Raw genomic sequence first — 16,686 nt, 5'->3', positions numbered from 1 at the left:
TTTTTCTCAATCAATTGATATAATCATATGATTTTTGTCCTTTATTTTGTTTATGTGACGTATCACATTGATGGATTTGCGTTTGTAGAACCATCCTTGTGCCCCGGGGATGAACCCCACTTGGTCGTGATGAATAATCTTTTTAATGCATTGTTGTATTCGATTTGCTAGAATTTTATTTAGCATTTTTGCATCGGTATTCATCAGAGATATTGGTCTGTAGTTTTCTTTTTTTGTGCTGTCCTTACCAGGTTTTGGTATCAGGGTAATGTTGGCCTCATAAAATGAGTTAGGGAGTACTGTCTCTTCTTCAATTTTTTGGAAGAGTTTGAGCAGGATCGGTATTAGATCCTCTTTGAAGGTTTGGTATAATTCACTAGTGAAGCCATCTGGTCCCGGACTTTTGCTTTTGGGAAGGTTTTGGATGACTGATTCAATTTCGTTACTGGTGATCGGTCTGTTTAGATTTTCCAGTTCTTCATGGTTCAGCCTTGGAAGGCTATATGTTTCTAAGAACTTGTCCATTTCTTCTAGGTTATTGAATTTGGTGGCATAGAGTCCTTCATAGTATTCTTGGATGATCTTTTGTATTTCTGTGGTGTCCGTGATAACTTCCCCTCTTTCCTTTCTGATTTTGTTAATTAGTGTCTTCTCTCTTTTTGTCTTAGTGAGTCTAGCCAAGGGTTTGTCAATTTTGTTAATCTTTTCAAAGAACCAGCTCTTTGTCACATTAATTTTTTCTATCGTGTTTTTGTTCTCTATTTCATTTAGTTCTGCTCTAATTTTTGTTATTTCCTTTCTTCTGCTGACCTTGGGTTTTACTTGTTCTTCTTTTTCTAGTTCTTTAAGGTGTAACATGAGGTTATTTATTTGGGAGTTTTCTTGTTTCTTGAGATAGGCCTGTAATGAGATAAATTTCCCTCTTAAAACTGCTTTCGCTGCATCCCAAAAATTTTGGTAGGATGTATTTTCATTGTCATTTGTTTCTATTTATCTTTCGATCTCTCCTCTAACTTCTTCTTTGACCCAGTCCTTCTTTAAAAGTATGTTGTTTAATCTCCATGTATTTGTGTTTTTTTCCACTTTCTTTTTGCAGTTGATATCCAATTTCAAAGCCTTGTGATCAGAGAATATGCTTGGTATGATTTCAATCTTCTTAAATTTGCTGAGACTGATTTTATGTCCCAGTATATGGTCTATCCTTGAGAATGTTCTGTGTGTACTACAAAAGAATGTGTAGTCTGATGTTTTAGGATGAAGTGCTCTATAAATGTCAATTATGTCCATTTCATCTAATGTGTCATTTAGGGCTACTATTTCGTTATTTATTTTCTGTTTGGATGATCTATCCATAGCTGTCAATGATGTATTTAAGTCCCCTAGTATAATTGTGTTTTGGTCAATTTCTCCCTTTAGTTCTGTTAGTAGTTGCTTGGTGTATTTCGGTGCTCCCTGATCGGGGGCATAAATATTGATGACTGTTATGTGTTCTTATTGTACAGTCCCCTTCACCATTATGAAATGTCCATCTTTGTCTCTTGTTATCTTTTTCACCTTGAAGTCTATTTCATCTGATATCATTATGGCTACACCTGATTTTCTCTGGGTACCATTTGCTTGGAGTGTCAATTTCCACCCTTTCACTTTCAGTCTATGCTTGTCCTTGTAGCTGAGATGTGTTCTTGGAGACAGCATATGGTTGGCTTTAGTTTTTGGATCCGATCTGCTACTCTGTGCCTTTTTATTGGTGAGTTCAGTCCTTTTACATTTAGGGTGATTATTGATATGTGAGGATTTCCTGTCATTCTATCTTTAGTTTTCTGGTAAGGCTGTCATACCATTCTTATATAGGACATAATTATGGCATAAAAATAATTACCAGGACCCTGAAATGTTTTTGTAATTTTGTTCCATTTGGATTATAAAAATATAAAGAAAAATGCCTTATACATTATTAAAGTAGTTTCTCACAAATATTGAAATCCACCACTATGAAGTTTGGCAAAATAAAATTATACTGTTATAGAAAGCTTGGTTTCATTCTTAAGGCTTTGCAGTTGCTTCAGTTTTTAAAAAATGCTGTATTGTCTTACTACTAAGCTCACAGATTGTGTGCTGTAACCCAACACTTTAGCCCCATTATTATAAAATGTAAATGCTTCTGATATTGACAGTGTACTTGTAACCCCAAGTCATGAGATTTGTGTGTTTGTGAGTTTGAGTCACTACAGTTAACCTCTATCTCCTTGGCCATCTGCTTTGATTAATTGCATTCATGTACTCACAGAGATCTTTAAATGGTATGTTATTATATTGGCTGTCATATTTCATACAGATGGAGCTCCCTGATGAAGAACCAGATCGTTTAAGCAACAAACTGTTGCAGTATGACCCCAGCCAAGATCAATGGACAGAGCGGGCGCCCATGAAGTACTCTAAGTACCGATTCAGTACAGCTGTAGTCAACAGTGAAATTTATGTTTTGGGTAAGAAGCAGATTGCTAAAAGAGTATAACTGTGTGTTTTTTTCAGCAGTTTGCCTAAGTAAAAATGAAATATTCTCCCTTCCTCTTGCATTCCAGTTCCAATACATACATAACTAGCCCAACATTTTCTTTTGTTTCTTGTTTTCTAGAGCACAGGCAGATAAAATTAAATTAAAGTCTATTGACTTTTTGAAAGCAAAATTATTTTTATGGAATTTTAAAGTATCTTGGAATGCAAGAACAGTAGTGATATATCCTTATATGTACTACCTAGTAAAATATTTTGAAATGGTAATAAGCCTTTGGCCACCTTTAGTCAATGAAATGTGGGCTTTTGCAACCAACTGTGCTGATCTGTGCTAACAGAAGAGAAAGCCGCCATAGATAAGACATAGATCATGCCAATCCTCTTCATTTTGCCTCACCCACATAATTTACCCACGTAATTTCTGGGAAGATATTATCAAACAATTTTTATCTGAATGCATTTTTTTCTTAATCACTTGAATATGTGTGGTCTTATACTAGCCAGTAGGGGTTGGTGACAGACTTGTTCATTTCCACTAAAGTGAGTAAAAACAATTCTAGAACATCAATGTATTTCCCCTATCCTTCTTCAATCCTAGTTTTTTCCCTCTTTTATTATTAAGTCCTTTGCTCTTTTGGACACATTTCATTTCCCTAACATCATCTTGTATCACCTTCCCTCACTCACCCCATAAGTATAGGAAAGAATTAGACTGAGATAAGTAGGCTGATTGGATGGGTAAAATAACTATGCCAATTCTTTATTTCATTCTATCTGCACCGATGGCTAACTGGCTAAAACATGAGTAAGAGAATGGGTAGCAAAAAGATGACAAAGAAGAAACATGAAATATGGGTTAAAAACAAACCAAGTATTTGAATAGTTTTGTTTGTTTGTTTTACTGAAGGGAAGCTATTATCTCTTGGCTGCCTGCACAGCATGAAGCAAAATAATTAATGTACTCAAATATTAATAGTTTTGTGATTTTAAGAATGAGAATATCGTGCAACATAATTTATGACTATCTCAGTTATGAGACTCACTTATAATTATTTTTTCTTTGATATATACTTGTTACATTGTTATAACCATATGCTGTGTCATAGTCCCAGAAGAGACAATATCCAAACTAGGACAGATTGCCAAGGATAGATGTATAACTCAAGACTCATCTACTAATTATATTAAAGTTAGCGGGAGTCAAAAGTAGGATAAAAGTGATATATCAATTGAACTAAAGTGAGAGTTTCCCCTACTGTGGAACCGCAACTAGGCTAGATGTGGAATAAAAATGATAATGTCATTTTTGGTAAATTATTTGAGGAAAAACACCCTTTGAAGCTTACACTCCATGGCATGAACAAATGTCCACTGAATGAATGAAAGGAGGTAGATTTTAAAGAACCTGTAAGTTTTGGGTAAATGAAATGGAGAAAAGAGTATGCTCCAAGAAAGGAGGCAGTGGCGAAAGGCAAGGAAGAATAAGTAGGGAGAATGGCATAAGCAGAGGTTTGGAGGTGAGAATGAAGGTGGTAAGAGTAAAGAATGAAAAAAAAAAAAAGTAAGTAAATGAGCCCACCAGGGGCAGGGAGTTGTGAGAGACAGAGAGTTGTACTAGTAAGTGGGGAACCCGGTTATAAAGGCTTAAGGATGAATAATTGAGAGGATAATACTAAGCAATGAGAAACTGCACAGAAGCAATGTGATTAAAAAATGTCTTAGGAAGATTGGTGATGTGAGGATATAAAGAACAGATCAAAGGTGAGAAGAATTCTAGTGACTATAACTGTAGTAACTGGTCAAGAAGAGATTTGGTTTGCTAGTGTGGAAGTTGGCGCCTTAGTAAATGGCAGTATTTTAATCAAGGGAAAAAAAGGTGAGAGGAACTGAAAGTGGAGGTCCATGTAGAAAGCCTTTTGCAGTAGCTTAGGTTATAGTTTCTGGATATAGAGAAATGAGGACCAGATTCATAATCACTCAAATAAAATTTACCAATCCAAGAGTCAACTTCCCCCAATATTTGCTATTTAATTCCCAAATATATTTATAGGCTTTGAAATGGAACGAAGTTCGGTTGTTTAGATATTTTTGTGGTAGTCTTAGTTCAGATTTAATTGTTCATTGTATGTACAATTTGGGCAATTGGAATTTCGGCCAATTTCATATAGGACCCTAAAACCTTATCAGTTTAAATGATACACAGGTACCTTGCAGTCATTTGTTAATTGTCTTAGCAAAAGCCCTGTCTGATTTTGGGAATCTATGCCCCACTGTGATTAGGGTCGTTGCCAATTACTATAATAAGCCCTATCCCTAATACCTATAATGGATTTAATTCCTTACTACCTCCTAGATAGTGTATAGGCTACCCCAAAAGGGCAGCCACTAAAATGTCCTCCACAATGGAAGCAGTATGGCAAAGTGAGAAAGGTACCAGTTTTGGAGTTGAGTAGGTTTGATAGCCTGGCTCCACCATTTGCTACTTGTGTGTCCTTGGTCTAGTATATCTTTTTGTAGCTAATATTAAAATTGGAATACCTACCTCTGAGAGTTAAGATTAAATAAAATAATGTATATAAAATTCCCATAAATGTTCAGATGTTGTTATAACTACTGTTTATTGACTCCCTTTACAGACACTTTGCTGAATTCTTTGCTTAAAGAATTTCATTTAATGGTTATTAAAAAAAAAAACTGAGAAAGTATTAACTGTCTTCTGTAGAGCTGACTAGATATCTGGACTGATCCTCCCACTGAAAATACCTCCCCCAAAATTTGGGTTAAAATATATTTTTCAAATCTTCTGAAAAGCTTCTAAGATCTGTTATGGCAGTAAGAATTTTGCAGGCCAAAAGCTAAAGTGAAAGCAGAAGACTTCCAGCTATGGAGAAGTGAAAAGATCCACATCTTGTTCCCAAAAGGCAGCTATAAAACTAAATTTGTCTAGAACAATCATTTGAGATCTCTAGAAATCAACCAAAGACAACAAATAGAGAAGATCTTATCTTCTCAAAACTGCTGAACTTGCAGTAAATCTTTAGGCAGTCTATGGCATTCTTGCCTGAGACTGCCCTTATTCTACACCCCAGTTCTTTCAGTATGGTAGTTCTAGCAGAGTGGAGCTAGCTATGAAAACTAGCAGCTTTGTTTGCCAGAAGGGGCTGACATGTTTGGGAGTGGAAGATGGGAAACTCACACTCACAGTGGCAAATGGAAAAACCTGCAGCTCTCCTAGCTTGAGCTTTAAGTCCTGGTTGGGACTGCAGCAGCCGAGAGAACTAGCCAGAAATTTAACAGGGATATTCCAGGGAAGTGTTGGAAATAAGAGTCATAGAGGGGGTTTATAAATTATCCACACATCCCTGGAGACTAGGAAAGCTGCACAAACATGCAGCCCCCAACAGAATTCAAGCTCTTCACACGTTCCTGGCTGACTGAGAGGCTGAGTACATGTACAGAGGAGAACTGAGAAGGCCAGATGGAAAGTAAAAGTCATGGTAAATTTGAAAACTACCTGAACTTTGAATGCACTCTCCAACCCACATACAGACTACCATGACATGTCACTAAGCTATGAAGAATACGAGTAACCCCTAGGCTAAAAAATAAAAATGAGAATTTAAAAGAAAATGGAGCAGAGACAGCAGCAAACTATGGGGGAGGCAGATTAAATCCAGTCAAATTACTTAAAGACAAATAGCAACAACACAAAAAGCAGCAGTAAACAAACAAAAAGTTGAGGTGGAAAATCAGAATCAAAAGTTTCTACAACATATAATTTTACATGTCCGGTTGGTTATCAACACAAATTTACAACACATGCAAAAAGAAAAGAATCAGGAAAGTGTAACCCATACTCGGGTGTAGGGAGAGAGCAGAGCATTCAATAAAAGTTGTCTCTGAGTGGGCCCATATGTTGAATTTAGCAGGCATAGACTTCAAAGTAGCTATCAAATATATGTTCAAAGAATTAACAAAAGCTATTTTTAAAGAATTAAAGGAAAACATGATAGAGACTCCACAATGGCAATAAAGAAATATAAATTATCTAAAACAAGCAAATGAAATTATAAACTTGTATAATAACCCAGATGAAAAATATACTAAATTGGCTCAAGAACAGATATGAGATAACAGAAGAACTTGAAATAAGGAATAGAAATAATATAATCTGAAGAAGAGAAAATAAATTGAAGAAAAATTAGCAGAGCCTCAGGGACACATGGAATGACATTTAGCCTACCAAGACAGGTATAATGGGGATCCCAAAAAGAGAAGAGAGAAAGTGGCAGGAAAATTTTTTTCAGTTAAATAATGATCAAAACTTACAAGAAATTACTTGCAGACTTACAAGAAATACTAAAGGAATTCTAAAAATACAAAAATCCTTCAAATTGAAGGAAATGATATCAGGCAGAACTTCTCAAACTTAATGGAAAAACATTAATCTACAGATCCGAGGAACTCATCAAACTCCAAGTAAGAAAAATTCACAGAGATCCTCGCCTAAACACATCATAGACAAACTACTCAAAGAAAATTCTTAAAACAACAAGAAAAAAAATAACACATTGTATAGAGGGCAACACCAATATACTCAACAGGTGACTTAGCATCAGAAACAAGGAGGCAAGCGACACTGGAATGATATATTCAAAGTGCAGCAAGAAAAAAAAATCAAGAATTCTATGTCCAGTGAAACTATCCTTCAAAACTGAAGATAAAACAAAACATTCCCAGATAAATTTGTGGCTAGCAGACTTACAAGAAATACTAAAGGAATTCTAAAAATACAAAAATCCTTCAAATTGAAGGAAATGATATCAGGCAGTAACTTGAATCCACAGGAAGAAATAAGAAGCACTGGAAGTGGTAAACATGTAGGTAAATATAAAAGACTATATAAATATGTTTTTCTTTTTTCTTCTCTTAATTTCTTTACATGATGTAACAGCATATAAAGCAATAATTATTGAACTATATTGTTGAGTTAATTACATAGTATATATAACATAATCAGAAACTAGAGGGGGAGGAAATGGAGATAAATTGAAATGAAGTGGCTTTACTTTAATGAAATCAAGCCAGTATTAACATGAAGTAGATTGTAATAAAGTAATATACATATTGGAATTTCTAGAGCAATTGCTAAGAAAAAAATTTTTTTCAAATTTTTGTTGGAGAATCTTGGGGAAAAGTGTGCTTTTCCAGGACCCATTCAGCTCCAAGTCAAGTCGTTGTCCTTCAATCTTGTTGTGGAGGGCGCACCTCAGCTCCAAGTCCAGTCACCGTTTTCAATCTAGTTGCAGGGGGCGCAGCCCACCATCCCATGTGGGAATTGAACTGTCAATCCTCTTGCTAAGAGCTCACACTCTAGCCAACTGAGCCGTCTGGCCACCCCCAAGTCATTGTTTTCAATCTAGTTGTGGAGGGTGCAGTTAGGAGCGGGAGTTAGGAGCACTGCTCTCTAACCAACTGAGCCAACTGGCTGCCCCAAGAAAATTTCTAAGTAGTTTAAAAATCAAAAGAATTAAAATGGTACACTTAAAAATATTAAACAATAAAAAAGGACAGTAAAGGAGGAATAGAGGAACAAAGAAAACGTGAGACACAGAAAACAAATACCAACATGGCAGATGTAAATTCAACCATATAAAAATACACATTAAATGGGAATTAACCAAACACTTCTATCAAAAAGCAGAGATTTTCAGATTGAATAAAAAAATAAGAGCAAGTATATGCTGTCTATAAGAGACATGCTTTATATTCAAATACACAAATAGGTTGAAAGTTTTACTATCATTTTATAGAAATAGACAGGCCATGAAAACAGTAACTTTAAGAGAGTTGAAGGTGCTATATCATTTTCAGACAAAATACACTTTAAGACAAGTACTGTTACTATAGAAAAAGAAATTTCATAACAAAATGGTCAATATATCAAGAATATGTATCAATTATAAATCCATCACACCGAACAACAGAGCCCTAAATACATGAGGTAAAAACTGAAATGAAAAATAGACACCATTGGAGAGTTCTAGCCCATTATCATTGATTGATAGAAAAATCACACAGAAAATCAGCAAAGTCATAGAAGAGTTGGACAGCACTTTCAACCAACTTTACCTACCTTACAATCATATTATGCATATATAACAATACCAAAATACATTCTTTTTCAAGTGCACATGGAACATCCGCCAAGCTAAATTATATGCCAGGCCATAAAACAAGTCTCAATAGACTTTTTAATTGAAAATTTGATTTTTTTAATCAAAAAAGGCTTCGATTTGTTTAAAACTAAATTTTATTTAGTTTTTTAAAACTAAAGTTTATTACCCTCTTCTAAGCCCCTCTCCCCACTAACCTTCTGATAACCTCTAACTATTGTCTGTGTCTATGAGATTTTGTTCCTTCATTTGTTTGTCTTGTTCTTTTGTTGTTTTCAGTGTTATATACCACATATCAGTGAAATCATATGGTTCTCTACTTTTTCTGTCCGATTTATTTTGCTTAACATTATAACATGAAGATCCATCCATGTTATCACAAATGGTACTATTTCATCTTTTCTTACCACCAAAGAGTATTCCATTGTGAATATATGCCACAACTTCTTTATCCATTCATCTATTGAAGGACATTTTGGTTGTTTCCATGTGTTGGCTACCGTAAATAAAGCTGCTATGAACATTGGAGCACACATGTCTTTATGGATAAATGTTTTCAGATTTTTTGAGTATGTACTCAGGAGAGGTATTGCTGGGTCATATGGTAATTCTGTTCTTAATTTTTGAGGAACCTCCATACTGCCTTCCATAGAGGCTGCACCAGTCTGCATTCCCACCAACAGTGTATGAGGGTTCCTTTTTCGCCACAGCCTCTCCAACACTTGTTACTATTTGTCTTGTTGATGATAACCATTCTAACTGGGGTGAGGTGATATCTCATTGTGGTTTTGATTTGCATTTCTCTGATGATTAGTAATGTTGAGCACTTTTTCATAAGTCTATTTGCCATTTGTATGTCCTCTTTGGAGAAATGTCTGTTCAGGTCCTCTGCCCATTTTTCAATTGGGTTGTTTGTTTTTTGTTGTTGAGTTGTATGAATTCCTTGGATATTTTGGATATTAGCCCATTATCAGAGGTGATGTTTGCAAAATTTCTTCTCCCATTCTGCTGGTGGCCTCTTTATTTTGTCGATGGTTTCTTTTGCTGTGCAGAAGTTTTTGGCTTCGATATAGTCCCGTTCATTTATTTTAGCTTTTATTTCCTTTGCCTTTGGAGTCAAATTCATAAAATGCTCTTTGAACCCAAGGTCCATAAGTTTACTACCTATGTTTTCTTCTATGCAGTTTATTGTTTCGGGTCTTATGCTTAAGTCTTTGATCCATTTTGAATTAATTTTGGTACATGGTGACAGATAGCAGTCCAGTTTCATTCTTTTGCACGTGGCTTTCCAATTCTCCCAGCACCATTTATTGAAGAGGCTGTCTTTTCTCCATTGCATACCTATTTTCCATCTATACATATTTTATTAAGTGTTTTAATCATAAATGTTTTGGGCTTCTTTGTCAAAGATTATCTGTCCATATTTATGTGGGTTTATTTCTGGGTTCTCAATTCTATTCCATTGGTCTGTCTGTCTGTTTTTCTGACAAAACCATGCTGTTTTGAATATTATTGCCCTGTAGTACAAACTAAAGTCAGGGAGTGTGATACCTCCAGCATTGTTCTTTTTTCTTAGGATTGCTTTTGCTATTCAGGATCTTTTGTGGTTCCATACAAATCTGATGTTTTTTTGTTCTATTTTGTTAAAAATGCCATTGGGATTTTGATGGGAATTGCATTAAATCTGTATATTGCCTTGGGTAATATGGCCATTTTTACTACATTGATTCTTCCAAACCATGAGCACGGAATGTCTTTCCATTTCTTTGTGCCTTCTTCAGTTTCTTTTTAAAATGCCTTATAGTTTTCAGCATATAGGGCTTTCACATCCTTGGTTAAGTTTATTCCTAGGTGTTTCATTCTTTTTGCTGCAATTGTGAAAGGAATTGTTTCTTTTATTTCTTTTTCTGAGATTTCATTGTTAGTATATAGGAACGTAATGGACTTCTATACGTTGATTTTGTGCTTGCAACTTTACTGTATTCTTTGACTGTTTCTAATAGCTTTTTGGTGGAGTCTTTAGGGTTTTCTATAAATAGCATCATGTCATGTGCAAAGAGTGACATTTGACTTCTTCATTCCCAATTTGGATGCCTTATATTTCTTTCTTTTGCCTGATTGCTCTGGCGAGGACTTCCAACACTATGTTGAAAAGCAGAGGTGACAGAGGACAGCCCTGTTGTGTTCCTCAACGTAGAGGAAAAGGGCTTCAGTTTTTCACTGTTAATTATGAGATTAGCCAGGGTTTGTCATATATGGCCTTTATTATGTTAAAGTATTTTTCTTCTATAAATATTTTATTAAGTGCGTTAATAATGGATGTTGTATCTCGCCAAATGCTTTTTCTGCATCAATTGATAAAATTATGATTTCTGTCCTTTATTTTGTTTATGTGATGTATCACATTAATGGATTTGCGTATGTTGAACCATCCTTGTGCCCGTGGGATGAACCCCAATTGGTCGTGACGAGTAATCTTTTTAATGCATTGTTGCATTCGATTTGCTAGAATTTTGTTTAGGATTTTTGCATCTCTATTCATCAGAGATATTGGTCTGTAGTTTTCTTTTCCTTTTTTTAAGATTTTATTGGGGAAGAGGAACAGGACTTTATTGGGGAACGGTGTGTACTTCCAGGACTTTTTTCCAAGTCAAGTTGTTGTCCTTCAATCTTAGTTGTAAAGGGTGCCGTTCAGTTTCAAGTTGTCCTTTCAGTCTTAGTTGTGGAGGGCGCAGCTCAGCTCCAGGTCCAGTTGCCATTGCTAGGTGCAGGGGGTGCAGCCCACCATCCCTTGCGGGAGTCGAACTGGCAACCTTGTGGTTGAGAGGACACGCTCCAACCAACTGAGCCATCTGAGAGCTCAGCGGGAGCTCAGCTCAAGGTACCATGTTCAATTTTAGTTGCAGGGGGCGCTGCCCACCATCCCTTGCGGGAGTCGAGGAATCGAACTGGCAACCTTGTGGTTGAGAGCCCACTGGCCCATATGGAATTCGAACAGGCAACCTTCAGAGTTAGGAGCATGGAGCTCTAATCACCTGAGCCACTGGGCCGGCCCCTTTAGATTTCTTTTTTGTGTTATCCTCACCAGGTTTTGTTATCAGGGCACTGTTGGCCTCATAAAATGAGTTAGGCAGTATTGTCTCTTCTTCAATTCTTTTGGAAGAGTTTGAATAGGACAGGTATTAGATCCTCTTTGAAGGTTTGGTTGAATTCACTAGTGAAGCCATCTGGTCCTGGACTTTTGCGCTTGGGAAGGTTTCGGATGACTGATTCGATTTCCTTACTGGTGATCAGTCTATTGAGATTTTCCACTTTGTGATTCAGCATAGGAAGGCTATATGTTTCTAAGAATTTGTCCATTTCTTCTACGTTATTGAGTTTTGTGGCATATAGTCCTTTATACTATTCTTAGATGATCCTTTGTATTTCTGTGGCATCTGTGATAACTTCCCCTCTTTCATTTATGATTTTATTAGTGTCTTTTCTCTTTATCTTAGTGAGTCTAGCCAAGGGTTTGTCAATTTTGTTAATCTTTTCAAAGAACCACATCTTTGTCACATTTTCTTTATTGTCTTTTTGTCTCTATTTTATTTAGTTTTGCTCTGATTTTTATTATTTCCTTTCTTCTGCTGACCTTGGGTTTTCTTTTTGTTTGTTTGTTTGTTTGTTTGGTTAGTGTTTTTTTTATTTTCTACTTTTTTCATGGTTTTTTTTTTTTTAATTTTATTTTATTAAATTTATTGGGGTGACAATTGTTAGTAAAATTACATAGATTTCAGGTGTTCAATTCTGTATTACATCATCTATAAATCCCATTATGTGTTCATCACCCAGAGTCAGTTCTCCTTCCATCACCATATAATCGATCCCCCTTACCCTCATCTCCCACCCCCCACCCCCCGCCCCTCCTTACCCTCTGGCAAACACTAAACTATTGTCTGTGTCTATGAGTTTCTGTTTCTCATTTGTTTGTCTTGTTCTTTTGTTGTTTTTGGTTTATATACCACATATCAGTGAAATCACATGGTTCTCTGCTTTTTCTGTCTGATTTTTTTCGCTCAGCATTACACTCTCAAGATCCATCCACATTGTCACAAATGTTCCTATATCATCTTTTCTTACCAACAAATAGTATTCCATTGTGTATATAGACTACAACTTCTTTATCCATTCATCTATCGAAGGACATTTTGGTTGTTTCCATGTCTTGGCCACCGTAAACAAAGCTGCAATGAACATTGGAGCACATATGTCTTTATGTATAAATGTTTTCAGATTTTTTGGGTAGATACCCAGGAGAGAGATTGCTGGGTCATATGGTAATTCTATTCGCAATTTTTTGAGGAACCTCCACACTGCCTTCCATAACGGCTGAACCAGTCTGCATGCCCACCAACAGTGTATGAGGGTTCCTTTTTCTCCACAGCCTCTCCAACACTTGTTACTATTTGTCTTGTTGATGATCGCCATTCTGACTGGGGTGAGGTGATATCTCATTGTGGTTTTTCTTTGCATTTCTCTGATGATTAGTGATGTTGAGCATTTTTTCATATGTCTATTTGTCATTTGTATGTCCTCTTTGGAGAAATGTCTCTTCAAGTCCTCTGCCCATTTTTCAATTGGGTTGTTTGTTTTTTTGTTGTTGAGTTGCATGAGTTCCTTGTATATTCTGGATACTAGCCCCTTATCGGAGGCACTGTTTGCAAAAATCTTCTCCCATTCAGTTGGTGGCCTCTTTATTTTGTCAATGGTTTCTTTTGCTGTGCAGAAGCTTCTAAGTTTCATATAGTCCCATTCATTTATTTTAGCTTTTACTTCCATTGCCTTTGGAGTCAAGTTCATAAAATGCTCTTTGAACCCAAGGTCCATAAGTTTAGTACCTATGTTTCCTTCTATGCAGTTTATTGTGTCAGGTCTTATGCTTAAGTCTTTGATCCATTTTGAATTAACTTTGGTACATGGTGACAAATAGCAGTCCAATTTCATTCTTTTGCACGTGGCTATCCAATTCTCCCAGCACCATTTATTGAAGAGGCTGTCTTTGCTCCATTGTATGTTTTTAGCTTCTTTGTCAAAAATTATCTGTCCATATTTATGTGGTTTTATTTCTGGGTTCTCAATTCTGTTCCATTGGTCTATGTGTCTGTTTTTCTGCCAATACCATGCTGTTTTGATTATTGTAGCCCTGTAGTACAAGCCAAAGTCAGGAAGTGTGATACCTCCATTATTGTTCTTTTCCCTTAAGATTGCTTTGGCTATTCAGGATCTTTTGTGGTTCCAAAAAAATCTGATGATTTTTTGTTCTATTTCTTTAAAATATGCCATTGGGATTTTGATGGGGATTGCATTGAATCTGTATATTGCTTTGGGTAATATGGCCATTTTAACTATGTTGATTCTTCCAATCCATGAGCACGGAATGTCTTTCCATTTCTTTGTGTCTTCTTCAATTTCTTTCAAAAAAGTTTTATAGTTTTCAGCATATAGGACTTTCACATCCTTGGTTAAGTTTATTCCTAGGTATTTTATTCTTTTTGTTGCAACTACAAAAGGAATTGTTTTTTGTATTTCTTTTTCTGAGATTTCATTGTTAGTATATAGGAAGGCAATGGACTTTTGTGCGTTGATTTTGTAGCCGGCAACTTTACTGTATTCGTTGATTGTTTCTAATAGCTTTTTGGTGGAGTCTTTAGGGTTTTCTATATATAGCATCATGTCATCTGCAAAGAGTGATAATTTAACTTCTTCATTCCCAATTTGGATGCCTTTTATTTCTTTCTCTTGCCTGATTGCTCTGGCAAGGACTTCCAACACTATGTTGAAAAGCAGAGGTGATAGGGGACATCCCTGTTGTGTTACTGAACGTAGAGCAAAGGGTTTAAGTTTTTCTCCATTAATTATGAGATTAGCCGAGGGCTTGTCATATATGGCCTTTATTATGTTAAGGTATTTTCCTTCTATACCCATTTTATTAAGTGTTTTAATCATAATGGATGTTGTATCTTGTAAAATGCTTTTTCTGCATCAATTGATATAATCATATGATTTTTGTCCTTTATTTTGTTTATGTGATGTATCACATTGATGGATTTGCGTATGTTGAACGATCCTTGTGCCCCGGGATGAATCCCACTTGGTCGTGATGAATAATCTTTTTAATGCATTGTTGTATTCGATTTGCTAGAATTTTATTTAGGATTTTTGCATCGGTATTCATTAGAGATATTGGTCTGTAGTTTCATTTTTTTGTGCTGTCCTTACCAGGTTTTGGTATCAGGGTAATGTTGGCCTCATAGAATGAGTTAGGGAGTACTGTCTCTTCTTCAATTTTTTGGAAGAGTTTGTGCAGAATTGGTATTAGATCCTCTTTGAAGGTTTGGCAGAATTCACTAGTGAAGCCATCTGGTCCCGGACTTTTGCTTTTGGGAAGGTTTTGGATGACTGATTCAATTTCGTTACTGGTGATCGGTCTGTTTAGATTTTCCAGTTCTTCATGGTTCAGCCTTGGAAGGCTATATGTTTCTAAGAACTTGTCCATTTCTTCTAGGTTATTGAATTTGGTGGCATATAGTCCTTCATAGTATTCTTGGATGATCCTTTGTATTTCTGTGGTGTCCGAGATAACTTCCCCTTTTACGTTTCTGATTTTGTTCATCAGTGTCTTCTCTCTTTTTATCTTAGTAAGTCTAGCCAAGGGTTTGTCAATTTTGTTAATCTTTTCAAAGAACCAGCTCTTTGTCACATTAATTTTTTCTATTGTCTTTTTGTTCTCTATTTCATTTAGTTCTGCTCTAATTTTTGTTATTTCCTTTCTTCTGCTGACCTTGGTTTTTACTTGTTCTTCTTTTTCTAGTTCTTTAAGGTGTAACATGAGGTTATTTATTTGGGAGTTTTCTTGTTTCTTGAGATAGGCCTCTAATGAGATAAATTTCCCTCTTAAAACTGCTTTCGCTGCATCCCAAAAATTTTGGTAGGATGTATTTTCATTATCATTTGTTTCTATGTATCTTTTGATCTCTCCTCTAATTTGTTCTTGGACCCAGTCCTTCTTTAAAAGTATGTTGTTTAATCTCCATGTGTTTGAGTTTTTTCCCGCTTTCTTTTTACAGTTGATATCCAATTTCAAAGCCTTGTGATCAGAGAATATGCATGGTATGATTCCAATTTTCTTAAATTTGTTGAGACTGATTTTATGTCCCAATATATGGTCTATCCTTGAGAATGTTCCATGTACACTAGAAAAGAATGTGTAGTCTGATGTTTTAGGATGAAGTGCTCTATAAATGTCAATTATGTCCGTTTCATCTAATGTGTCATTTAGGGCTACTATTTCGTTATTTATTTTCTGTATGGATGATCTATCCATAGCTGTCAATGATGTATTTAAGTCCCCTAGTATAATTGTGTTTTGGTCAATTTCTCCCTTTAGTTCTGTTAGTAGTTGCTTGGTGTATTTCGGTGCTCCCTGATCGGGGGCATAAATATTGATGACTGTTATGTGTTCTTGTTGTACAGTCCCCTTCACCATTATGAAATGTCCATCTTTGTCTCTTGTTATCTTTTTCACCTTGAAGTCTGTTTCATCTGATATCATTATGGCTACACCTGATTTTCTCTGGGTACCATTTGCTTGGAGTGTCAATTTCCACCCTTTCACTTTGAGTCTATGCTTGTCCTTGTAGCTGAGATGTGTCTCTTGGAGACAGCATATGGCTGGGTTTAGTTTTTTGATCCAATCTGCTATTCTGTGCCTTTTTATTGGTGAGTTCAGTCCATTTACATTTAGGGAGATTATTGATATGTGAGGATTTCCTGTCATTCTATCTTTAGTTTTCTGGTAAGGCTGTGTCTCCATTGTTTCTTTGCCTTTTTGTTGTTGTCTATTATTTCTGTGTGGTGGTACTCTATGATGTTTACCTCTGTTTCTTCTTTTATTTCAGTATATATTTCAGTTCTGGATTTTTTTTGAGTGGTTACCCTTAAGTTTGTGTAAAAG

The 16,686-nt window shown here is 35.8% G+C and overlaps 1 protein-coding gene across 4 annotated transcripts in view; it reads left to right on the top strand.

Moving 5' to 3' along the window:
- The window catches only part of KBTBD12 (kelch repeat and BTB domain containing 12), an 88,405-nt gene that overhangs the window by 17,380 nt on the left and 54,339 nt on the right, over positions 1-16,686 (top strand). For all 4 annotated transcript variants that reach the window (XM_074340478.2, XM_019718681.3, XM_088797869.1 and 1 more), the window contains exon 4: positions 2,336-2,486. In XM_074340478.2, the coding sequence (XP_074196579.1) occupies positions 2,336-2,486 (151 nt within the window). The remainder of the gene's footprint in view (positions 1-2,335; positions 2,487-16,686) is intronic.

This window comes from Rhinolophus sinicus, chromosome 4 (assembly GCF_057876585.1).
Source record: "Rhinolophus sinicus isolate RSI-liver-muscle chromosome 4, RSI-T2T, whole genome shotgun sequence".
NCBI lineage: Eukaryota > Metazoa > Chordata > Mammalia > Chiroptera > Rhinolophidae > Rhinolophus > Rhinolophus sinicus.
The sequence above is the reverse complement of the archived record's forward strand: the minus strand, read 5'-3'. Positions and strand labels throughout refer to the sequence as shown.